The 26,593-nt window shown below is 41.4% G+C and overlaps 1 protein-coding gene and 1 long non-coding RNA gene across 2 annotated transcripts in view; one reads left to right on the forward strand and one right to left on the reverse strand.

Moving 5' to 3' along the window:
* SPRED1 (sprouty related EVH1 domain containing 1) overlaps window positions 1–26,593 on the reverse strand; it is an 81,992-nt gene that overhangs the window by 14,437 nt on the left and 40,962 nt on the right. The window contains exons 2-4 of the mRNA XM_060273263.2: window positions 22,622–22,796; window positions 11,247–11,415; window positions 9,967–10,016 (exon numbers count right to left, since the gene is read on the reverse strand). Coding sequence (XP_060129246.2) covers window positions 9,967–10,016; window positions 11,247–11,415; window positions 22,622–22,796 — 394 coding nt within the window. The remainder of the gene's footprint in view (window positions 1–9,966; window positions 10,017–11,246; window positions 11,416–22,621; window positions 22,797–26,593) is intronic.
* Window positions 1,326–22,104, forward strand: LOC148687681 (uncharacterized). The gene is made up of 3 exons (XR_015950352.1): window positions 1,326–1,431; window positions 16,926–17,115; window positions 19,745–22,104. It is a non-coding gene; the product is annotated as an uncharacterized LOC148687681 (long non-coding RNA).

Consider the following 26,593-nt stretch of genomic DNA (forward strand, 5'->3'; position numbering starts at 1 on the left):
CCAAGCCTTCTTGGGGTCCAAAGACCTTATAGTCCAGTGTACTAAAGGTAAAGGTAAAGGGACCCCTGACCATTAGGTCCAGTCATGACCGACTCTGGGGTTGCGCGCTCATCTCGCATTATTGGCCGAGGGAGCCGACGTATAGCTTCCAGGTCATGTGGCCAGCATGACAAAGCCGCTTCTGGCAAACCAGAGCAGCACACGGAAACGCCGTTTACCTTCCCGCTGTAGCGGTTCCTATTTATCTACTTGCATTTTGACGTGCTTTCGAACTGCTAGATTGGCAGGAGCTGGGACCGAGCAACGGGAGCTCACCCCGTCACAGGGATTCGAACCGCCGACCTTCTGATCAGCAAGCCCTAGGCTCAGTGGTTTAACCACAGCGCCACCTGGGTCCCTACACAACCACTAACAATCCAGGATCTGCTGAAGCAAGTCACAGCACTGCAGCATGGAGTTGAGCTATAACAGCCTCTGGACTTCAGATACTCCTGTGGAGGCATTTGAATTCTCAACACTAAGTAAGCAGAGGCGATATCAGTGCAGTGGGAAACTGCAAACTACACCTTTATTTGGTGTTGGGTTCTATTTATGTTATTGACATTTTCAGTAGACATCTTTTCTGTAGTTCATACAAAAGTTAAGTGTTTGTGTCATGTTTTCAGTACCCATCCTTTTACACTCAATTTCTTAGTGTCATAACTCCCAGTAGTTACACAGTCCCTAATAAAAAAGATGGTGGTTTCCAAACAAACAATTTTGATGAAGTATTTCAGAATAGTTCTTTGGATGGGACACAATTAGTCTAGGTTGTTTTTGTCATGGGATAATTATTAAAACTTAAAACAGCAGCAGCAACAAAATAAAATCAAGAAGTACGGTTCTGACAGTAAGGGGCCCAAACACAGGCTACTATTGTATTGAAAACAAGACTAAATAAAACCAGCAAAATATTTTTACAGTATAAAAACGTGCCACATTAAATATAGTGTTTGATGGTCTCTATCTCACATAAAACACAGACATAGATGCACAAATCCCCACTTCTTTTCTACTGCCAAAGCAATTACGCACCGCCCACATTCAATATCCTTCAACCACAGCACTGGCATAGGCCAGCCAGTATCATCTATGAAGTAACCTACGCCAGTTTTTAATGCACAACGGAAATCTGGTTTGCTCCCAGCTGCTGGTATAATAATTACTGTCCTATGGTTGCTAAGAGATACTCTGACTTTTTTCCAAGACTATTAAAACATTTCTGTGTGCACAAGCAAAAGGATGCTGGGTAAAAGCAATAAAACGACTCTCCAGCTGTAGAAGCCCAGCAGAACTCAAAGCCAGATGACAGCTGTAGAGAAAATGAAAACCAGACTGAGATCCTCTCTTCTTCAAAACTCCTCTCCTCACTTTTCCCAGGATGAAGGTTGGGTAAGAGAACGCGGCGCTCTTCTGCAAGGCTTGTTAAAACAATCCTCTATCCCTGAACAAGTGATCTGACAAAAGAGTAAAGGAGACTATACTCTCCTACCTCTTAGAAAAGGCTACATAGTTTCTAACCCTTTTGCTTATTAGCCCTTTCATAAGACTGTATTTTTAAAAGCAACACCCATATCCCATTTGAATTATGAATTAAGACTCAAGTTCAAAATAACCTCTGCTTTAGTGATTCTGCAGAACAGAGCAATTACTTTCAATCCCAACAGCTGTTTCCCTACAATTAGTTGCATATTTTCTGCCCTACATCCTGAATACCTTCAGCAGCGGCCTAGAATCTGCAGAATATTTTCCGGTCATTTAAGACAGAACATTTCCCATATAAAGCACATCCTAAAAGCATAGCTGAATTACAGACACAACACTTCCCTTCTTTTAGGATCCCAAGTGAATGCAAACTACACAAGCAAAACAGGAAGAGTATATTTTGAAGAAGCAAAAAAGGATATAGGCAGCAATCTTGTGCCCAGTTTACTCTTAATAAAGTTAATTCAAAACCTTTTGTACTGCAAGCAAAGTTCAATTCATGGCAGCTGTGGATCAATTCAATCTTCTTGCAAACATAGACATACTAATCTTCATGCAAAATTTGCCTCCTAAATTGAACAGCAGTGATAAGAGCACTCACTTCAGCTTCATGGGGGATTAGACTACTTATACGGTAACTGCAAATCAGCGCAGAAAATTTGATGCGACTAACAGATTTTTGTAGTGCTTTTGAGTTTACCTAGCTAGGTTATTGTGTCATAAATTTCTATAGACAATAGTCTGCTCTATGAAGCCTCCAAATTTAATTGCAGAAACTACAGCAGTAGACAAGTTCACACCACTTGTAAGAGTTAACAAACCAGACAGTTACCAACCTGCAAAAGAAAAACAAATGGAGAAAGGGAAGACTTTTCCTCTGCAGTGAGCACAGAAACTAAGTGGGCTGCTGGAGGAAGGGCAGATTAATCCTACAGAAGCCTATTCACCTATCTGTAGTGTATGTAATTCCTTGCTGCCTATGGCTGCCAGGTGAGCTGTCATAAACTCTGAAATCTTTTTTCAAAAATCAAAATGAACAATTAGTTTTCTTTTTGTAAAAAAACAAAACCTGTGAGCAAAACTTCAGTGGCTTTGGCAATCTGCAGCAGATAGTCTGGTCAATAGACATTACCACTATACTATAACAAAAAGGTGGCTTTTTAGTACTGTACTGTACTTTGTGACATGTTGTTCAGTACAGCACAGAATATAGCATCTTCCCCATTTTTTTTAGCATACAGAAAAATACCCTGAGAGCACAAACTCTTGTTCTTCAAACCTAGGATATTGCAGTGCAGTAGAATGGTCAGCCATTTTATGAAGGCTGGCCAACGTGTTTTGACAGGGATTGTGACATTAAATTCAATTAACAAGATAACACGTTAACAGAAGTTTCCACTCAAGCTCCAAATTGCCAGATTACAACCATAGCCTTAGCAGACATGTTATTCCGGGCAAAATGGATATGGTATCCTATCTTGTTAGTTCCAGCATCACCACTACCTTGATGCTGGTTGGCTGCCGGTGGCAAAGTGGTGGACTTCCCAGATCTGTCCGCTCACTGGAATAGACAAATGGAGTCTATGCGACTGAAGCTATCATTCTATGTTAAGTAGTTAATTGGCAAACAATATCAACCACACATAATAAGAGCTGAAGGCTCCCCTGTGCCTTCAAAAACTGCCTGTCAGAAATCCCACTGCTGTGCATTTCAGCTGTATTTCCCTTTCCCTTCATACCTCTCAAAACTATTTTTTTACTCATTTCTTATTTCTTCTGTCTGTTTCCTGTCACACCTATGCTTACCTGAACTTTAAACTCTTCAAGGCTGAGGCCTGGTCTGTACCTTCATATCTCACATTGTCATTTTTCAACTGACCCTCTCTGCCCAACACTCATTCTCATTCTACCCAGCATTCCATTCAACACCATTTAACTTTCTCTCAAGAAAGGTTCATGCTGAGCGTGTATGTAGGCAGGAACACCCTTATGAAATGTCACTGACTAACTTTAGCCAGTAAAACAATTTTTAAATAAAAACTAAAAACATGTTAAACAACTCACACACAAACTGTTTCCCAAAGGACACAGTACACACCGGACAAATCTTTTCCCCACAATCACCCAGCAAAGCCTATGGAACAAAAACTCACTGCTGACAACATGACAAAGTCCACCCTGGCATCATGGTTGGAAAGTTCAGGATCTGGCCTGCTGGCCTGATCCTGTTCCTAACTTGCCCTAAGCAGTTTAGGAGATGGTTATCTTAGGAGAGCCTGCACCCAAACTAGCTTTCCCCGGTGGGGTGGCCTGAAAGCTTGAATGTGCCTCTGGACTCTGCACTAACTTGGGAAAATTGGGTGGCCAGAGGCACATTTTATTAATTTCAGTTGGTACTCCAGCTACCTTCCCACAGTTGTTCATGCACTAGTGACTTCCAGACTAGGCTATTGTGATGGCTAAGTGTAGCTGGTTTGCAGGGCCTTCCAGCTGTTGGCTAGGACCTATGATCTTATTAGATCACACCACAGGTGCCAAATCCCTGGGGCCCCTGGGTGCCTGAACACCCACAAAATTCCCCATAAAGGGGCCGGGGACCCACAAATTTAGGTTCCAGGGCCAAGTTGGCACTCCTGGATCACACTGAAACTTCATGAGTGCACACAGTTGTCAGTGCACAAATGGCTCAATCCTAAGTGCTGATGAAAAGCTTTAAAGCTTTAAACCAGTGGTGGAGAATCTCCAGCTTGTGGACCTAAATTAGGTCTGGCAGACCTCTGAGGTTGGCCTGCCTTGCCACTTTGGGCTAACAACAGCCACCTTTCTTAGTCCTGATGTCATATATAGGCAAAGAACATTTCCCCCTTCCAGCCACTGCTTCAATACGCTCCTTTTTTCTTTTCTTTTAAGGAATCTACTACCCACTGCACATCTGTTTTATCTTGATTCAGCTTCAGCTTGTTTACCCTCATCTAACCCAGAACATCCTTCAGACACTGGAACTAGAAAAAGTAGTAATTGGAAATTAAAATTTGCAGTTACAGAACATAATTTCTCTTACAAAAAAAAAACGTTGCCAAACTGCCTTGACTTTATTATCGGATAAAGAGATTAAGAGTTCCCGATTAATCCTGCTACTTTTGGTTGGAAATTCCTAATCAGTTCAGTTAAGCTAAATATTTAGAAGTGTTTGCTGTGAATCCAAGACATAGGATTTTCTTTGCCCTGGGCATTAACATACTTTTAACAAATTACAGAACCCCTGGTGTTTTTTTTTAATATGATAAAATGTTCTGCAGAAATCTCAGCATTCTTGGGAAAAAAGCATTGATTTTTACTCTCAAATTTTCCAGGGAGATGGTTTCTGAATCTTGCACTAGAATCAGATTTTCATCCATTAGAAAGCTCCAGTCTAAATGAGCAGACAATCGGTAACCATTAATTTTTATTTTCCCCACTGGACGATGTTCCTCTTAAATTCTGCATAACATGAACTCACCCTTCTAAAAGCTAAGCCAAAGCAACATTCTCTTGCTCTGTGCTCTCCACATACCGTAGGTCCACATTTCCCAGAATCCTACTGGTTGCTCCCCCCCCCCCGCATTTGTTGCAATCTAAATTAATTTTTCTCGAGCAATGCAGGAGCTCCCTTCAGAGCATTCTACAGATGTAGTAATAATTCCTTGCCAAAATCAATGCAAACATTGATTCTATCTTCTTAGCAATACTGTAACAACATGACATCAATGAAACAGTCATTTTGTGATCAACCAAGATCCCAAGCTCTTTCCCCTGTTGCTGAGCCCCCGGACGAAAACAAAAACGTTTCTTATCACTCCAAGTTCACAGCCTTCTACTTGGCAGAACTCAGTTTCATTCCATTTCTATTACTGTGAGGTCACTCAGTTCTTCCTGTGGAACTTCCTCATCCTCATTCTGTATTAATTGTTGTTGTTGTTTAGTCGTTTAGTCGTGTCCGACTCTTCGTGACCCCATGGACCAGAGCACGCCAGGCACTCCTGTCTTGCACTGCCTCCCGCAGTTTGGTCAAACTCATGTTCGTAGCTTCGAGAACACTGTCCAACCATCTTGTCCTCTGTCGTCCCCTTCTCCTAGTGCCCTCAATCTTTCCCAACATCAGGGTCTTTTCCAAGGATTCTTCTCTTCTCATGAGGTGGCCAAAGTATTGGAGCCTCAGCTTCACGATCTGTCCTTCCAGGGAGCACTCAGGGCTGATTTCCTTAAGAATGGATAGGTTTGATCTTCTTGCAGTCCATGGGACTCTCAAGAGTCTCCTCCAGCACCATAATTCAAAAGCATCAATTCTTCGGCGATCAGCCTTCTTTATGGTCCAGCTCTCACTTCCATACATCACTAGTGGGAAAACCATAGCTTTAACTATACGGACCTTTGTCGGCAAGGTGATGTCTCTGCTTTTTAAGATGCTGTCTAGGTTTGTCATTGCTTTTCTCCCAAGAAGCAGGCGTCTTTTAATTTCGTGACTGCTGTATTAATAATGCCTCCCAAATTAGGGTTGTCTGCTAATGTCAGGAATCTTACTTCCCTTCCCAAACACATTACATATAAATTATTAAATAAAACCAGCTGGGTAATTCCATAGTGACCAACATAAAATTTGTAAGATTCTTTACAGAGTATTTTCTGTTTTAGCTAATATTATTGGAACCCCAAATAACACTAAACTATTTGTGAGTTAACTGGCTTGATCTTCCCTACAAAAATATTAAAGAAGTATGCCACAGGTAGTTTAAATGCTCTGTTTTTGTTGTGTTTTAAAATAATGTGACTAACAAAACAATCTCAAGAATTTATCTGTAACCTGGGCAATTGTTATCTGTAACCTGGGCAATTGTTTTCTCTAAAAGTAGGGGGCGGGGAATCTCATCTGAGGCAAAATACATAAGAAGCTAATGCTTCATGGGCAAGTGTGAAAAATTATGGTAATGTTTATTGGAAACGGTTTTCAGGCAAAGGACAAGTGACCAATGTAACATGTAACAATTCAGTGATAGACACCCATAAATAAATGCCTCTTAAGCAAGGCCCTGGGCTGATGATACTTCAGTATGTATTCACAGGTCAGCATCAAGCCCATGTAGGAACTGTAATGCCCACTGGGATTTACATTTAGCTGTGGCAACACCCTAATGATTTGTTTCTTTTCAACCCATCATTTATCCTCATTTGCAGGAAAGACAAGTCACCAAAGTCCCCATTTTTTAGACTAATGGATATCTCATATCATATCCATTATGAAGGAGTGTCTCCACCCCCGTTGTTCTGCCCAGACACTGAGGTCCAGCGTCGAGGGCCTTCTGGCGGTTCCCTTGCTGCAAGAAGCCAAGTGACAGGGAACCAGGCAGAGGGCCTTCTTGGTAGTGGCACCCGCCCTGTGAAACGCCCTCTCACCAGGTGTCAAAGAGAAAAACAACTACCAGACTTTTAGAAGACATCTGAAGGCAGCCCTGTTTAGGGAAGCTTTTCGTGTTTAATAGATTATTGTATTTTAATATTCTCTTGGAAGCCGCCCAGAGTGGCAGGGGGAGACCAGCCAGATGGGCGGGGTATCAATAATATATCATCATCATCATCATCATCATATTGCATCACTGGGCCTACCTTCCCCCCCCTCCAATTTCTCATTCTCAAGCTCAACATTAATGAAGTTGCCAACTGACACCAGTATTTCAGTTGCTGTTTTTCTGAAACTTTCTTCCAGAATATTCACATTTCTCATATGGACATCATGTCTGTGGTATTTATTTTTAATTATGTAAGAGAAAAACCCACAACTTGACATTTTGTGTCCATTTTCAACCTTTAATGGTGTTTTTTCCTGCTCCCTGAGGGAAGGCAAGAGACCTTCACCTCCTGAGGCAATTTTGTTCTATCTCTAGTGTCAGGGGGACTCCCTACAGGGAGCCTCCCCCCCCCCCCCGGCATCATCCTGACCAGCACTTCGCCCAGTGGCAGCGGTAGCCATAGCTGCCAAGTTTTCCCTTTTCTCGCGAGGAAGCCTATTCAGCATAAGGGAAAATCCCTTAAAAAAAGGGATAACTTGGCAGCTATGGCGGTAGCAGCGGGTCAGGCGGAGGGGAATGAGGAATGGAGCGGGATGGAGGGAGGGCTCAGTGAGGCATCCGAGTCCTTGCACCGCCCCAGCCAACTAGTGGAGGAAGGAGGGCTCAGCGATGTGTCAGAGCCCCTGCACTGCCCTAGCCAACAGGTGGAAGAGGGAGCGCAGCCGCTTCCGGCGCCAGAATTGAGGCATGCGCCCAAACGCAGGTTTAGGGGGTGGTGTTTTGGGGTCCCCAAGCTATTATGCTGGCCCCGAAGCAGAAGGGCGCCATTGCCGGATTCTGCGAGTGACTAGGAGGTCTGCTATCTCTGCACTGTAAATAATATGCACAATAAAACCTTAAAAGACAGATCGGACTGGAGCGTCTTTACTCGAGAGTAGCCGCAACAATCCCCTGACATCTAGGATTGGCGCCTCCAGTCTGTGGACCAGTCTTGGCCTGCCAGGCTTACGCATTTGGCCTATGAGGCTATTTTGGGCAAACTATGGCCACCCACCCTACACCTGATGCTGTACAGGTAAAGGTGGGGCTTGACTGGAAGGATGGGACCTGCCCAAAGCCATTTTGTGCAGCTGCCAAAGCACTCAACAGCCAGCTAATTATCAGGGGAACTCTGAAGCACTGCAGAAAATGAGTAGAATTGCTTCCCCTTTGCACCAGCTGATATGAAGGGAGAGTGAGTGATTCTGCTGCGTTTGGATGTGCCACAGGTCTCCCTGCAGGGAATTCACTGCATGCCCAAACTCAGCACTGGGTAGGATCACTCCTCTCCCCCAACAACAGAGGTTCAGGAGAGTGATTGGGTGCACCAGTGAGCTCCCTACTGCCAGATAATAAAACTCTGGGAAATTATCTTTAAAATGATATACAACATAATAACCCTATCTGGAAATGAAATATGGGTCTGTAGGTTGACATTTTCATGGAATTAACCAGCGCCAAGACCATAAGCTCCATTAGATGCTCCTTTCTATCTTTCAACACCCTCCTTTATTTACATGTAACTCGTTTTCTAACTAGCTGCATTCAAATCCATTGTTTCAAATAGGAATTTCCTGGGTTATTCTGTGTCAATTCCTTTATTAAAATCTAAATCCAATTCACATTGTTGTCCAAAAATGAAAATCCTCCACTTGAAAAATTAACCTAGTATAATCTTTAGATACAGTATTTTTTTCATCTTTGCTTATCAACATTTGTGAATGTTGTTAAACAAATGAAACAAATGAAGTCTGATTGCTGAAAGGACGGTATAGTTTATTCTCAGATAAGAGATATGAGAATGTGTGATAATCTTGATGATACAGCCTGCTGCCTATAAGGATGACACAGATACTGCCTGAAAGACCCACATGTTTTGCCAAGTAATGATATGCTTTTAAAAGCAAAGACTGGCAATTTTTCCCATTTCCAGCCTTGTAACTCATCTTAATATATGGCAATTAAGTCACACACTTACAAAACAGTGATCCACTTGTGTGCAATAACTTTTGACTAAAAAAACAAAACAAAAAAACACCGAAAACGCATCACAACGTTTGGGTTTTCCAACACTGCAATGAGAAGGTAATATCATCCTTATTTAGATATAACTCTTTTAAAAGCGATAGACTATCACCGCACACTAAGACCATGGCTGAAAAGCTTTCAGTTCACTACCTTTGTTAAAGTGAAGCCTGTCTGATAATCCAAACTAGAGCAATAGTTTCCAGTCACGTGAATGAAATCCATAAACTCTAACTCTTTTCACCCATGGTTTTTTTGTAGTCACTGTGTATTACTTGTCTACAGGAGCCTTGGGAAGAACATTGAAGTACTAATGATCTTCTTGTTGCTTCCCATGTTGTGTGACTGAACCTCAATGTTGAAAATGGGTTACAGGTTTAAATCCTGATGAGGCCTGCCTGACATTAAACCCTTTAATCCGCATGCAATCTGAGGACATTTTTTATAATACTGCAACCTTCACAAGTAGGAGTTTTGGCAATGAACATTTTTCTTCTAGAGCTCAGCCATAATTCAAATTAAGCTTCAGGCTCTTTAGCACCCCTTCGCCTTAATTATATCCACTCACTCTTTCATTAACACACCTAGAGTAAAAAAAGAAAGCAATGTCTCTCAAACGAAGCAATAGCTTATATCTTTGAGAATTAAATATGACGAAGAAAAGTCACCCAGCCTAAACTCTATAGTTACAAGGCAAGACGGTTCACGTGGTTATCCTTCCGCAGATTTAAAGTTCAAAAAGTTTTAATGGATACAAGTAAGACCACTTTCAGCACGGAAAACTCCTGTCATCTCTTCCGATACAATTAACATAATGGAAGTTTAAAGCACTTACTGGAAAGCCATCAACAGGTACTTCAATTTCATCATGTGATGTCAGACAACCTATGGAAGAGTAAGACAAACATAAAAATCTCAAGTTTCTTGAAGATGTGAGAGCTGAGGACTTAGAATGAGGCAGCTTCCTATGTTCCCCTAGCCGGACTCTCCATTTTTTTCTGAGACAGCGATTCTGAGTGACAGGGGCTCTTTGGGAATCCAGGCAGAAATCTTTCCCATCACCGAAATTTTGTTATATGGGAGATGACAGGGTTTGAACCTGGGACCTTCTGCACGCAAGGCATGTACACTACCAATGTCAAGTTCAAGCAAACAGAGAATTATGTCAACAACACATATCAAATTTCATTATGATAATTCAGTGCTCAAGAGAGGCATTACATTGCAGTGCGTTTAATGCCTTTCCTAAGCCACATAAAAACTGGTGTGGGATCAAGCTGGGGTTTGAACTTTAAATACAGAATGGTGTCGTGAATGTGCACAGCACATTTCATTCTGATATTTCAACATTCAAGGAAGCTAGTATGATACAAAACGGTAAACACATACAGACTCAAAAACAAAAGACACACGCTGCTGAACAAGGTTGCTAAACCTGAAGGCCTCACTTCACTTGGCGTAATGCGAACTAAACACAATTGCAAGTAAATAATCCTCTGGAAACTATTCAAAATCGCAGCTCACAGCAAAGCATCATAGAAGCTGACAGAGTGCCAAGGAAGAAGGTTAGTTAACGTTATACAAGAGAAATCCAATAAGTGGCCAATGCTCTATAAAAGGTAGTGAAGGTCCTTCAATGAAAGGATGTTGACTCTCCTTGGTAGCTTTGTATATGCCTTTAAAAATATTAATCAAAAATTTGTGATTTGCCCCTTCCCTGGGTAAGCAGGGATTATTACCATGGCTGACCGGCACCATCATTTTCTATCTCTGCTGTAACCATTGCTCATTACCCCTCAGCCACATAGACCAGCTCTGTAGGAGCTACATGTTGCTCTCCTGCTCAAGGCTAAAACAGGTGCTTGTCTTTTAACATTAATGAATGTACATTAACACTGTACCTAAATGCACAATAGTTATGCTTCATGTTTATTTTGAATATTAATGGGGCCGCCCAGACTGGGAAAAGAGAAACATCTGCCTGTAGACAACCAGTCAAAAAGGCGACCAGTGCAGTTACATTAACACATATAGTATTACACCGTGGGTAATACTATAATTATTTTAAAATTATTACTATATATTTAAAAATGCTTATGCAACAGAGATTCATACCTTGGGAAAGATCTTCTACCGCCCTACGAATGCCTCTATCAAATGCTCTTGCATCAGCAGGACTCTGAAATGTCAGGCCAAATTTTTTGTCATCTATTTTCCAGTGGTGAAAAGTTGGCGTAACCTTATTGTAAATAAGGTCCTTCTTCAACGTACACTCCAAAACCACCTGAAAAGCAGAGTTAAAGGAAAAACTTAGCATAAGGGACTTCTGTACACAACAAGGTTTAAAAATAAAGTCTACTCTCAAAGGAATCATGTCATGGACAAATTAGCTCCTCCCCAAAGCAGACAAGTTCGTGAAAATCCATTTATATATAACCTACTTGAAAGAAATTTAGTTTTTGCCTTAGTTACTGGCTGTTCCCGAATCCAGGCTATAATACAGCAATACCAATGCATTTTTGTAGGTACACAGTGGCATGTTGGCGTATAATACTAAACCATGATTAACGTTCCCCATAGTTAATAAACCACAGTTGAAGCCAAGGCACCTGGCAGATGATCACTTAAACTTCGGTTTATTACACCACAAAATAGTTAAAAGCACCAACAAGAGCAGTCAAACCTTGAGAGTGGTTTGATTTTGATTTTTGCTGCTCTCACTCATGGCTACAGCTTTTCGGTTGTGACAGCTCCTTAACCATAGTTAAGAGGCTGGAGCATAGCTGCCAAGTTTTCCCTTTTCTCGCGAGGAAGCCTATTCAGCATAAGGGAAAATCCCTTTTAAAAAGGGATAACTTGGCAGCTATGGGCTGGAGTTCACACATAATGCCAAGATATGGTTTGAGTTAACCAAAGTTTATAACTCAACAACAACAGTTTTAGCATTATGTATGAGCCAGGCCAGCTTGTAAACTTAAAACAAGTAGGTAAAAGCAACTAAATGGTATGAACAGAACCCTATGAATCTACTCAATTTAGAACTTCATGTCAATGCCCAGGATTCTTATCCCACAACAAATATGACAGTGTTGATGAACCCACAGGTGCTTTTGTGCAGTTTATTCCAGTGTAGATAAGTACGCACACACATACTTCGCTTTGTGCTTGGGTGAATCAGAGGAGATCTTTTCTAATCTTACAAAGGAAGGTAAGAGTTAATTACAGGCAAAGCACATGGAGCCAGCCCAGGCTGCCTTCTATTAAGAGAAGGTGAATTAAGGAGAAGGGAATTTGAAGACGGCAACATGGGCCACTTTTCTCTTCCACACTGACTGGCCTTTACACTGGCTCCAAACACTGCCCAGGTCTTCTAAAACTTTGGACAATATTCTTGAACTGTGTAGACAACATCCTGAATCAGGAATTAGTGAATAATTGGCCAAGGGGTTACTGACTGTGCCCGGTCTCCTTCAGTCTTCCTACTCAATTTCATTCAACCACATCTTGCCTTTCCTCCAATGGGTTCAAGGTGACATACATAGTTCCCTGCACTATATCCTCACCCTGTAAAAGAGGTTAGGATGCGTGTGTATAATGTCTGGCCAAAGGTCACCCAGTGAACTTCATGGTTGAATAGGGATTTGAACCAGGGTCTCCAATACTCAAGCAAAACACCACATTGGTTTTTCTATCCATGCCCACCTCTCTCATCTGACTACTCTAATCTTGGTAAGTCTCCAAATGCTGTGAAAGGATCCACTTTGGAAGAACACCATGTAAAAGAAAGGGTGTGAACAATTTCTCTTTGTTCAGAAAGTCATGAATGGTGAAGTTCTTCCCATGCCTTCTCTTTGAATTCATTTGTCTTGCTGCGGTTAAGCAAGGATACCAGACAATAAGATGTGCAACACATAACAGAATAAATGTCTCATTATTAAACTGGAAAGCAAAAATAAATATCATCAAGTCTGTGGCATTTGAGAATCTAAAATACTGAAGCCTGAATGTATGTTTAATTCCGCATATAGAAGAAACTCTCCATTGATGTTTACATAGCTTAAAAGAGCAGCAGACCTGTCCAGGTTAGAGTGGAAGGTAATTGTTCCAACTAGACTGGCTGGAGCCAGATCTCGGAAGGGAAGTATAATAAAGGAGGAAGTGTGCAATTATGTCAGGGGTGCTTTGTGAAAAGAAAGAAAGAAGAAAACCCTTCACATTCCAACAGAGATCTAAACAAGCTGGGTAAACAAGTCCAGAAATAGTCTCTGTCACTCCAAAGTGAAATCCATATCTTGGGTGCTATCACTTTTCAAGGTACCTGACAGGCTCTTTGTCAATAACATATCAAGCAAACATTCTTATTCATGAAGCTGTACCCTGTCTTTTGCCACAAGTTATTTTCAACTAAAAATACAGTGATTTTACTGTATATCGTAACACCACATCTCATCCAGGCTGAGCGAGCAAACCTTTTGCCTGCATTCCGATTAAAACTCCTTCCTGGGACTAATGCACATTTTTTGTGTGCCAAAGATCACACACATTTTCAGCTATATTTTTTATGTTTTCGAGCAATCACAATGGTAAAGGCATTCTTCATAATGTAAAGCCAAATATGTCTGAAAGCTTAGCAAGTAGAGGATGTTAGCTGCTTTGAGACTCCTTAAAGGTAAAGGTAAAGGGACCCCTGACCATTAGGTCCAGTCGTGACCGACTCTGGGGTTGCGCGCTCATCTCGCATTATTGGACGAGGGAGCCAGCGTATAGCTTCCAGGTCATGTGGCCAGCATGACAAAGCCACTTCTGGCAAACCAGAGCAGCACATGGAAACGCCGTTTACCTTCCCGCTGTAGCGGTTCCTATTTATCTACTTGCATTTTGACGTGCTTTCGAACTGCTAGGTTGGCAGGAGCTGGGACCAAGCAACGGGAGCTCACCCCGTCACAGGGATTCGAACCGCCGACCTTCTGATCAGCAAGCCCAAGGCTCAGTGGTTTAACATGTCTATTTAGTTTACCTTGAACCACTGGAGTACTAGCCAATTCATCTCTCACTGCCTGAAGCCTTGGTGTGATAGAGGAAGTGCTGTTACAGAAGGCAGCCCTATTTTAGAATTGCTGGTGTCAGGTCAAAGACTTCTTAAAACAAAACAAAACAAAAGCCCGATAAAGGAGAATGGATGGTCTGAGGAACAGAAAGTACCGTGAATCAGTACTGTTGAGGAAGATTCTGAGAGGAATGTTCTCTAAAAAGAACTAATGAAGTTCCTTCCTTAGCAAAGTTCATCAGCTACTGGATCATTTCAGATATGAACTACAATGCATTGCCATTATGAAATTTGATTGTAAGTAATGTTTGAAGGGTGGTAAAATTATGCTTTATCCATTAATTTGTATGGGCTATGAATTTAAGACAGTGTTTCTCAACCTTTTTTGGGCCACGGCACACTTGTTCCGTGAAAAAAATCACGAGGCACACCATCATTAAAAAAGTTAACAAATTTAACTCTGTGCCGCCCTATATTATAATTATGACTGTAAGAAACACTTGCCAAATATTGCTTTCCGGCAGGTAAGTGCTGTGTATTGGCGGCCGCCAGGCTCGTTTGCACTGAGCTTTGGGAAAGAGGAGGAGAAATATTGCTTTCCGGCGGGTTAGTGCTGGCCATTGGCGGCCGCCAGGCACGTGACAATGCAAATCGCCCTTCTCGTCGCCGCACGTCGCGGCACACTAGTGTGCCGCGGAACAGTGGTTGAGAAACGCTGATTTAAGACATTTGGTTCATTTTCCAACAGGGGAATTCCAACTGCTCAAAGGTTACTTGGATTTCCCCCTCAATTTTCCAGGAATTTGCTCAACCATGAAGATTTCCCTTTCTATCCACCCACCCTTAATCACCTCATCATATGGTATGCCATAGGAAGGGAAGCTTGAGAAATCTCCAGTCAGTTAGAGTCACGACATCCTAGCTGTCATGCTGCCAGGCGGTATCACTTCATGCAGAAAAAGGGGCTGATGAATGAAAACACCCATTCCTGGAAGCATTCCTGTTGTTCTATTTTATTTTAAGAGTAAGTTTTAACTTGTGTGATGCTAGCTCTGTTTTACTCCACTTACATCCCACTATTCCATGGTAAAATTAAACCCATGGCAGCTTATATATATATATATATATATATATATATATATATATATATATATATACACATACACACACACACACACACACACGTGTGTATGTGTATGTCTGTATGTATGTAATATACACATATGTCGCTATACACATATATATGTAAATATAATTATATATATGTTAAATTTTAACTTTTTAAAAAATGAGCACATTTAAGAAACCAATTAGCACTTTAAATCACCATGATTTAAAAAAACACAGTAACAGCAGCAGGCTAAAAAACATATCAAACAATTCATTGGAAAAAAATGTCCAACAGAATAAAACAGGTTCTTAAGAGCAAGCTTAAAGCAGGCTTGGTGAATCTGTCCTGCAAGGTTATTCTACTGCAAAGGCTCTCTTCTCTTTCGTCCCTTCTCTCGGCACTTTGTTTGGCAAAGGGACTATAAGGAAAGTCTCAGAAACTAAGCAATGACCGTGAGCAGGTTGATACCAGAGGAGGCAACTTTCAAAATGTTTCTTAGGCTGCTGCCCTGCTACTGCCACGCCTTCTTATTTGTTTTAAAAGTATTTTGACTTATTATGGGTTTGTATTGAACTGCATTAATTGTTAAATGAGTTTTTTGGTTTTACTTTACTATGGGGCTTGGTTTTTTTTTTAAAACTGTAATTGTATGCTCAAATTGTTGGAAGTGTAATTTGTGTTGTTTTCCAATGCTTTGCTATCACTGTGGGTCGCTTTAAGGTGAACTTTGTTGCTGGAAAATCAGCATACAAAATATTAATTACAATCAATTTTTTTGCAAGCATATCTGAGCGGGAAGGGCCCTGTCGTGATGGTGGAGCTTAAGATTTGCATGCAAAAAGTCCCAGGTTCAATCTCCTAGGTAGGATGCTGGCCGAAATCCTAGAAAGCCAGTCAGTATGGACAATACTAAGCTTCCTGTGTTCACTCTTGATTGTTAAAAAGAGGACTGAAATGTTCTATACCAAGCTTGGTGAATCTGATGCCCCCTGTATGTTCTGGGTTACAACTCCTAAAACATGCAGAGGGGAACCAGGTTAACAAAACCTACTTTAAATAAACCAGGAGAGTGTGTGATCCACCCATACTGCGTGACTTGACAACTCCGGGCAGTGTGGATAGAGCTGCAGCAGATGACACAAATTAAGTTTTTCATCTAAACCAGGCATGGCCAAACTTGGCCCTGCAGCTGTTTTGGGACTACAACGCCCATCATCCCTAACTAACAGGACCAGTGGCCAGGGATGATGGGAATTGTAGTCCCAAAACAGCTGGAGGGCAAAGTTTGGCCATGGCTGGTCTAAACCCTAATGGGTGGTTTATGGCAGGTACAAAAGGCGAAAATGTAAGAGATGACAAATATAACACCTCTCCAGTTGGCCAGCTGAGCCCATGTGTCATTCCTTCCTGTTGCCATTTGCTCCATACCTTTCAGTGCTACTCTCAATTTCCTCTGGCACCCAGTCCAAGCTGCCACATTTCCTTATGATTTTGCGCATTAACACATTAACTGGGAAAGGAGCAACCATGCGGGGAAGAAAATGAACTGACCAGGCAACAAGCCTGATAGTTTGAGTAAACGTTGGTTCTGAAAGTTGTTTTAATGGTAACTCTTATACTATATATTATTTCCTAGGATCAGTGAAAATAAAGTTTCTGAAGTTCCCACGCTGTTTCTGCTGTCCTCCTGCGTCAGTCAGCAGAGGCAGAATCACCTGGAGGTCTTGCACAATGCTTGCCTAGCCCCACCACCATCAACAAGTGTCTATGCCATTGTCACATGCTCAGCCTAAACAGCAGCAGCAGAAACAAACTTGGTCTCATGGGTAAGAGCTAGTAAATCATTGCCACAGCTCCCTACTCTTCTCAGATAGAAACTTCTCTTCCCAGTTCTTCCCACTTTCAAGTGTTCACGTTAGGAAGCGCATTGGTTCTGTGTGTGCCCAAAATTACGAGATAGATTGGGGTGAGCCAGGGAAGGTTCTCTCATGTTTCCAAGTTGAACGGCACTACAAGATGTCATTAGTCAGAGCAGGGACTCCTAAGCTTCTGAGTAGCTCTGTGGTCTTGGATGTTCAAAAAACACATTTTGGAGAAGTGAAACCAAGATTTTTTATTTTTATTTTTTTTTGGGGGGGGGTGTCAGAGGGAAATCTTTCATTTAAATGGAGAGTTCTAGCTTTTTAATCACAGTGAATTATTTCCCCAGAGAACTCCAATCACATTACTTTGAGAGAGGGATTATATCTTCCCATATGTAAATTAATGCAGAGGTCTCCCTTGTAACTCCAATTCTCCACCAATGACCCTTGGGGCTAAAGGGTCACTGCTGGGAGACAATTTTAACCCTATCCCAGTATTACCTGGGGATTTCTGGTGCCCCCCCCCGGCTTCCTTCTGATTCTTCTTGCACTGCAGCTGCCGTTCAGAAATTTGGCAGGTTTCATCCCATCAGAAGGGGTGACCAAGCCAGCAAATTGTATATAATTCTCAAAGAAAATCAAAAGGTTATAGACTTTCTTTGGTTTAAAACATCAAACTTTAGAGGTGCCCTGTACAAGCACTTCTGGGTGTATTTGTCTATCATTTGGGCATGCCGGATGGGCGGTTGAAAAAGAAAAGAACTTACAGCCTCTTTTAGACTCCATATTACAACAAATGGAGGCAAAAAAGAGACACATCTCAAACAGGCCAAATTCAGTCTTAAATTGAGAGCCACACTGAAAAGTTACAGAGGAGTTCTGAGAGAGAGAAAGAAAAAAGTGGAGAAAGGATTTGCTTGTTTTTTCAGGCAATAAATAACTCAGTGTTACTACCTAGGGCTATTGTGAAATGGCAACAGGAATTTAGTTGCTCAGCGTATGGGAGTCAGCATCTATATAGGATGACAAATCAAGATGCAGGGTAGAAAGGGGCAGTTGTGGTGCCCCCTTAAAAGAGGATAATAAGCAATCAGCCAACACTTTCAAGGCAAAAAAGAAGTTTGTCTTTAGAGGGTGCTACCATATTTACTCGAATCTAATACCACCTTTTTTGGCCAAATAACGTTGCGAAAATTAAGGTGCGTATTATATTTGATGGCACGTTTACATTCGCCGGCAAATACTTTTTTGGTTTCAAGGTTCTGAAAAATGAGGTGCACGTTAGTTTCGATGGCACATTAGACTCAAGTGAATATGGTATATCCTTGACTATCACCCCACAGCATCTGGTAATATGCTTAAGCCCGCCTCAAATTCTAGCCAATACCACTGTTTCATCTGTAAAGGTAAAGGTAAAGGGGCCCCTGACCATTAGGTCCAGTCGTGACCGACTCTGGGGTTGCGGCACTCATCTCGTGTTATTGGCCAAGGGAGTCGGCATACAGCTTCCAGGTCATGTGGCCAGCATGACAAAGCCACTTCTGGTGAACCAGAGCAGCACACAGAAATGCCGTTTACCTTCCCGCCGGAGTGGTACCTATTTATCTACTTGCACTTTGACGTGCTTTTGAACTGCTAGGTGGGCAGGAGCTGGGACCGAACAACAGGAGCTCAACCTGTCGTGGGGATTCGAAACGCCGACCTTCTGATCGGCAAGCCCTAGGCTCTGTGGTTTAACCCACAGCGGGACCCGCACCCTTGTTTCGCCTGTACTAACCAATTATTTCTGTTCCCACGCTAAGGTCTGCCACACACACAAAAAAATAGAAATCTATCTATATCTATCTGGAACACATTGCTTCATGTCATTGGACATGTCATCTCTCAAGATACTCATTCAAAAATGTAAGAATAATTTTCAGCACTACAAATAAAACCCGACCCAAACCACATTCATGAAAAGATTTACATCACATATCAGCAGCTCAGCTGGTAGCATGAACACAGGAGATGGTCTTACAGGATAGCAATGCATATTAAAAGAAAGCCTTATGAGTAGTTTAAATGGCGGAAACATTATTTAGGACACAAATTATTTATTATTAATTGAGTTTGTGTATTGCCCTTCAACTGTAGAGCTCAGGGCTATTCACAACATAAAAATACAAGATAAAAAACACAAAATGCACAATAATAACAAGAATACCCCCCAAATACATAAATAAATATACCCCCAAATAAATATTTATTTATTTCTTTGGATTGCCATGTGCTGGGTGGTGGAAGTGGCTCCTACAAGGCTGGCGTTAACAAATTTAGGGACCAAACCACAGGGGCAGGGACTGGCTATGAAGATATTTTACAGTGGGGATGCTGACTGAATGGCTTGAACTTATGTGGCTGGCTTCTGCCCTTGTGGAAGGGCCCTGCATATGTAATCCCAGCTTTGAGGGAGCCAATCTTGGAAGTGACTTCAATTAGGTTTCAGGTAACATTTAAAGGGCTCCTGGTTTCCAGTGATTCTGTGGGTAGTTGTATCGAACACGCATTAAGCAATTCTGTATAAAACACAAAGTTGTTGTCCTGTTTGCAGAAGCACTTCTGATCCAAATGAGGCATCCACTGATGTAAGAAAAAGGAAGGCAACTTTGGGCAGTCCCCCGGAAGTCTCTGCACCACCTTCCATGTTGCACGGAAAGGTCCCTGAACTATCGGGAACAGATTTGGGTTGCAGGGTGCTGCAATGGGAAAGTGGAATTGGCAAAAAGTGCCCGCACCTGTGCAATGCTTCTGTTCTGGCACAAACTTTTGCTTTTAACTTGTTTTTATTTTTTTATGATTTTACTGTATGGTTTTATAGTTTTTCATTGTTGCAAACTGCTGTGATATATTGCTGTGAGTGGTATATAAATATTTTATAAATGAATGAAACTCTGTTTCCATGTAAAATTAATGTCATATTTATGCATTCTATCCCACCATTTCTAGTTCTTAAACGTGATTAGTTTTAAGTTTGCCAAAATGATTGAAGCCCAGTTTGAATTGGTCTAGCTTTAAAAATAGAACTTGGTGTAACAGTATTCTAGACTACATTCCTATTCTTATTGTTTTGTTTTATAGCTTTACTGTGATTTTTTTATAGCCTAGTGTGAAATATTATTTGGGTTATGAAATGAGAGGCAATTTTTAAAAATTAAAATAAACACTCTCCTCTGTCTCAGACATTTGCTTGTTTTTGTTATTTTTGTCAATTAACAAAATGAAACTATTATCATAAAAGTACCTGACTCCCAAAATGTCCAGATTAGAAAGATACACAGAAATATGAATGTTCAGGCTTCCGGATTCAGCGCCAGCGTCGATCGGCGGGGTTTCGTCTCGTCTCCGAGACGGCCCGTCTCTGCTAGGAGTGGGGAGGGCAGCGAGAGCGACGCTGCGCCCCTTAGAACCTCGGGAAGGGCGTCCCGAGGGCAATTTGCTCGGCACAGACCCAATCCGGACTCCCCAACTCTTCGGCTAGCTCTAATAAGAGCTCCGGAGCGAGGAGGGTAGAAGTCGCGGGGGCCATTTTGAGCGGCAACGTTATTCTAGCAGGGAGAAGCTTCAAGCCGAAGGCGGAGAGCGCTGGATTCTTCCGAAAATAAAATGATTGGAAAAGACTGTAAGTAACCTCATGATTTGGATTATTATAAAACAATTTGGATCTGGGAGAGAGGGGAGAAAAGAGGAAGCCACCCCCCCCCCACGGCAACAAAAGAGACAGTAAATAGAAACCCGAGGCCATAAACAGAAGATTTACAATTCAAAGGATCCCTCAAAGGCATCAAAGAGAATCTCCCCTTTGATGCAGGGTGAAAAGGGGAGAGAGACTGCGGTTTATGATGCCCTGCAATAAGAGGTACAGCCTAAGAAAAAAAACCTTTCCACTCGGGAGCCGGCAGCCCAGACAACCCAGTGAGTTGTCAGGATTTATGAGTCAAATTTTACTTCACTTTGTATTTCTGGACTTTGTGGAAACTCTTTTTTGGCTTAAGTGTTTGTGAAATGTGAGTTCGAACTTTATGGTTAATAAGACTTGAAGAATGCAGCCAGCTTGTTAAAATGGAGTCGAAAAATAAACTGTGATCATATTCCACCCCACGTGACAAGTTTTGACCTTGGCAGGACTGAAATATGTCAACAAAAAAGTGTTCCCCTGAGTTCCAGCGGTCTGTTTTGACCTTAATGTGGGAAACAAGAATAGAGTTATGTCAAGAGGAGACACGACGGCAAGAGTTACAGGAAAAATTCCAGGAGGTGATGGCGGAATATGATTTTTTAGGAGATGAAGCTTTGGACACTGAAAAAGATGAATGTGAGAATGACAATGATGGGGAAGGAAAAGAAGAAGATGAGGATTGTGATGATTCAACACAAAATGAAGCACACCACGAAAAAAATGATGACTCTACTCTACAAAAAGTTGGATGGAGTGCCCTGCTTTTGAGGGGGGCACGATTGGTATCATTGGAACTCCAGAACGCCCACAGGGAAGAAGGAAAAAATATGCAGAGAAGAGAAGAAATTCAGGGGTCCTGTATGGTGGCCTGGATGACAAAAGACTGTAAACAGGGGGTGGGGTGAAGGGAAAGTGATGTTGTGATTAAGGATGGATTAACAGGTTTATAACTGGTCTGCTGATTTTGGAATTTGCTGGATTGGGGGGGGAAGCCGGCAAGCGGGGATGTAAGGTTAAATTGAGAATAGTTATAGTTTTAAAAGTGAATGGATTTTGGAAAATGTGAAAATATGGAGGCTTATAGAGGGAGAAAAAACAAAAAATTAGGCACGGGAAGAGAAAATGGGAGTTTGATTTCTCAGTGATTTGAATATTAGATGAAAATGTTAACAATTGATTTATAAGTTGTATAAGATGCAAAGGTGTATTTTTATAAAGTAAGAAACTGTTGCAGATGATAAAAAAGGGATGAAAACCGGGGAAGGGGGGGGGAGGGGAAGCCCACAAAATATGGTTTTACAATTATGAATGCAAGAAAATTTTTTTGTTTTGTATTGTTTTTTCTTTTTTCTTTCTTCGCTCTTCCTCTTTTTTTTTTTCCCTTTTTTCCTATTTCTATTTTTCTCTCTTTTTTTTGGTATGACAATAGATGGTTGGATGGATGTCCTCCTGCGTACTGCCCTGGTTTGCTGGAGCTCCCTGGTGGCAGGGGGGGCTTTGGGGTCAGGGGAGGGGGGGGAGGACAGAAACCCAAGCATAAAATGGACCATCTCTGACTGTTCACATACATGGGATACTTCTGTGGCAGGGGAGGACCCATGTGGGTGGGTAGGAAGGAGGTGGAAAAGGGGTTTAAGTATGTACCTTTTTTTTTTGCTTTTTTGTATTTTGTAAAATTAATAAAAAGTATGTACAAAAAAAAAAGAAATATGAATGTTCATAATGGCACAAGAAAGAAACAGTTGTCTTTACCGTTTTATCCCTGAGACGCTCCCCATGTATAAGAAAATCAGCACAGCCATTTTCTTCCTGGTGAATGACTTTGAAAACGGTGACATAGCTTAGTCCACCCCCTCCAAGTGGTAACCATCCACCGCTTGAGTCATCACGGGTCATCACCACAGCTCGCACACGGGCATAACTATTACTGAAAGAGAGAGGTGAGAAAAAGCAGTTAGCTTCTCCATTTAGTTGAATGTGATTTAAACATTCACAGTAGTGTCATTTGCACTTGTCTATGGGAGACCAGCTTCTCTCTGATGGAAAGCTGGAGGGGGAAGAGTCAGAGAGAGAGTCAGAGAGAGAGAGAGAGAGAGAGAGAGAGAGAGAGAGAGAGAGAGAGAGAGAGAGAGAGAGAGAGAGAGAGAAGCTGAACAGCTTAGGGAGGAGTTACCCAGTTACGAGATAATGACAAGGGAGCCAGAAGGGAGGGGGCAGCTAGTCGAGACATGACTTGAGAGTGTGGGCACCCCCCTCCCCACGAACTTGGGAGGTCTGAACGAACATATCAGAGAACAAAGGAGTCAGAGGGAGGGAGGGACTTTCCGTTGGAGCCTAAAATGCTGCAGAAGTCGGAAGTCGGATTTAGAGTAGCCAACTGCCCTCCTTGCGGAGAGCTGTGTATTTGTGCTTGCAACATGATGCTGTAATAAAAGGACTATATCAACTGCTCGTCAATTCTTATCTGTGATGTTACCGAAGGAAGAGGACTCTCCACACGTGAGAGCACTATTCAAAACATTCACATCTTCAACAACACTACTTAAATGCACACTTCTTAGCAATTCAGAGGTCTAAATAGGAAACTACCGTATGCTGTGTGGAGACCCCCCCAATTTATGCATGCACCTGTATTTTATGATTCCGATGGTTTAGGCAGAGGTTCTGGTTTTTTATATATATAGATGTATAGATAATTCTTTTTCTGATAGCGTTTGTATGGTTTTGTCATGGCCTGTGGCTAGTACAATAAAGCTTCTTACTAATATTTAATTTGCCTTTTGCAATTCTCTCCCTAGCTACAGTTGCGGTTTACCAGATCCTTCTAACTGAGTGGACTATTCAACATTCCTGGCTTGTCCAAAAATGTTCAGCAGAGTGCTACACAGTGCAGTAGTAAGCCAAAAATCTAGGTGATACACCACTAGGTCTTCAAGAAGTGTTTCCAAGGCTTAGTCCTCAAGCTATTTGCATGAATTCCTGATGGTATTGATTAAAAAAAAAAAGGATGCTGACAATTTATTGACTGAAAAAAAAAAGTCAAAACAATGTAAAAAAAATCTGGTCTCACCAAACTCAAAATACCAGGGTGGTTGTGACAGCCTTGCATCAGAATGTGTGGCAAGGCAGTATCACTCACTACTGGTAACCATGACAACAGTGTTGGCAGAAATGGTCCTGTTTGTATTCAGTTGTGCACTGTCTTAATTTGGTAAGAAATGAATGGGTACAGATTGGATCAAAATACTCCACTGCACTAAAGCCTAAACCAAGTAAAAGATCATTATGTTTGCACATTTGCTTCCTAAGAAGAGCCACTTAAAATTGTCCAGCAAGCTTCTCTTATCACATTTTCAACTCCCCCTTTGCCCTTATAATGGTTAAAAGGAGTTACTTTATTGCTGTTCTACACTGGTAGGGCCATGCATGTAAGATCAGAGCCTTTTATATCAGGGTAGTCTGAAACAGCCACTATATCCTCCAATTACCACTGATCAGAATCACATGAGACTTCAACAGAAGGAAAACTCTCTTTAACTGATAAAGGTTACCTAGACATTGTTTGTTATACCCAAATACATTTGTACTTGTATTTAGATATTTTGTTGTACAGAATTGCTAGAATTGGGAAGTCTAGCAGTGGGACTGAAAGAAGTGGTGGACTCACTGCCACATCCCAAGCCTTGCTGCTCTGATAGGGTTGCCAGACTCAATAGAGGACAGGACTTCTGTGCCTTTAATTGCCCTGCTCTGTTTTGAGTCTGGAAACCTTAAAGAGAAACCGGCAGACCCTTTGCTTGGAAATTAAACAAAGGGTCTGCTGGTTTCTCTTTAAGGTTTCCAGACTCAAAAGAGAGCAGGGCAATTAAAGCCACAGAAGTTCTGTCCTCTATTGAGTTTGGCAACCCTAGGTGCTCATGCTAGCCATGGTGGAATGTGGGGTACCACTTTTCTATTTTTTGCACCAGCTCCACACACACACACACACACACACACACACACACACACACACACACACACCAGCATGTTTCCCTAAAACACATGCAAAAGTGGAGCAAATGGAAACATAAAGTTCAAGAATTCGTATAATTTTTACTCTCAACCATCACAAGTTTCAAAGGGTACGGTAATCTATACTGCTAATTCCACCGGAAATCATAATAAATTAATCACACAGTCTTTTTAATGAGAAAATAGACTCTCATCCTGGTTTAAATGAGTTCCTGATCTGCAACTCATGCATTACACATTCCCTAGCACTAAATTTCACTGAAGTTTCTTAAGGAGTGTCAAGGAAGTCTTTAAAAGCTCACTTACAGATTTGTGTTTCTAGTTTTAAGGGAGTGCCCATTCTTACTTGAGAAGCCCCAAACCATCATGCTGATTGTTGTGATGGAACTGTTGTGCAATCACAGTGAGACAAGATGACAGAGATGGAAGTCAGATCAGAGAAAGATCCTTTATTTCTATAGGCATACCTTCATATAAGCATTTTTAAACTTTTTGTATTTCACCCTTATTTTATATAACTTTTTCTCTGTCTCTCTCACACTGTGTACTTATGCAAGATAGATCTTTAACATCAACTGTTATTCTTGATAAACAGTCATCATCATCGTCATCATAATCAAAGAAGCTATCCTTTGATTTTGCAGGCCCTATTATGTATGCGCAAATAGCTATTGTTGCCTTAATGTTTGCAACTTTTTCCCAGAGTGAAGTACCTCTTAGTTTTATTAAATAACCCATAGACGTTTCCAATATGTCAATTAAAGTTACAAAGGTCAGAGTTGAAAGGATTGTATACATGCCTCATCTTTCTAAAATGTCTAGAGGATGTTGAGTTTATTTGTGTTTCTATTCTTTTATCTGACAAGCCTAAGTTTGGGATGTTGACGAATGTCAGTTTTCACAGAACAGACTAGAAAAAGGAATTCCAAATATGACATTCTCCCCCTTAAAGCAGGAAAAAGGATCTCCTGTCCTCAACTTCAGAAGGAAAGTAAATTCAGTAAAGTTCCAAGTTAATGGTCTATTTTTCCTTCTCTCATGCAAAGTAGTTATACAGAATACTATTCCAGTTTAATTAGGCAAAATGCTATGAACCTGCTTCTGTCACTATGAGCTCAAGAGGAACCCAGCAATCCAGAAGAGGAGAAACATGAATTAATGAGCAAACTAAATAAATAGTAAAGGCTTTTTCTTTGCTACAATTCTACTCATAAAACTCATCGTTATGTAGAATTAGCTTACATTTCAGGTAGGATCCATCTATCTATTCAGTCAGTATCTTGAAATATTTTGGTTTGGTGAGAAAGTAAGAAGAGGAGAAAAGGAGTGACAGACCAATTCAACTGCTTGGTTGCACTATAAAGAAAATTCAAATTTGTACCGAGAGACTCTGAATGCAAAGTACTCTTGGCAAGCTTTTCCTTTGCCTGACTTGTACATGAAGAAAGTATTTCTTCTTCTACTCTGCTTGTTACAGTACAAACCTGAAACCCATCTTCTGTGATCTTGAGGTGTGGAAGCCTCTGCTGCATAATGAATCTCTCACTTGGGCTGTCATTATCATAATCAACTGTTTTCAGCAAAGAATAAAAATAAAAAAATTCACAGATGCACCTCCCTTCTTCCTGAGAGAATCCAACGCAGCAAGTATGAGCACAGAATTCAAATCTGGGAAAGAGTGGGGGCCTGCTAGGACAATATTTCATCTGCCCT

This window comes from Zootoca vivipara, chromosome 1, assembly GCF_965207765.1.
Source record: "Zootoca vivipara chromosome 1, rZooViv2.hap1.1, whole genome shotgun sequence".
Lineage (NCBI taxonomy): Eukaryota > Metazoa > Chordata > Lepidosauria > Squamata > Lacertidae > Zootoca > Zootoca vivipara.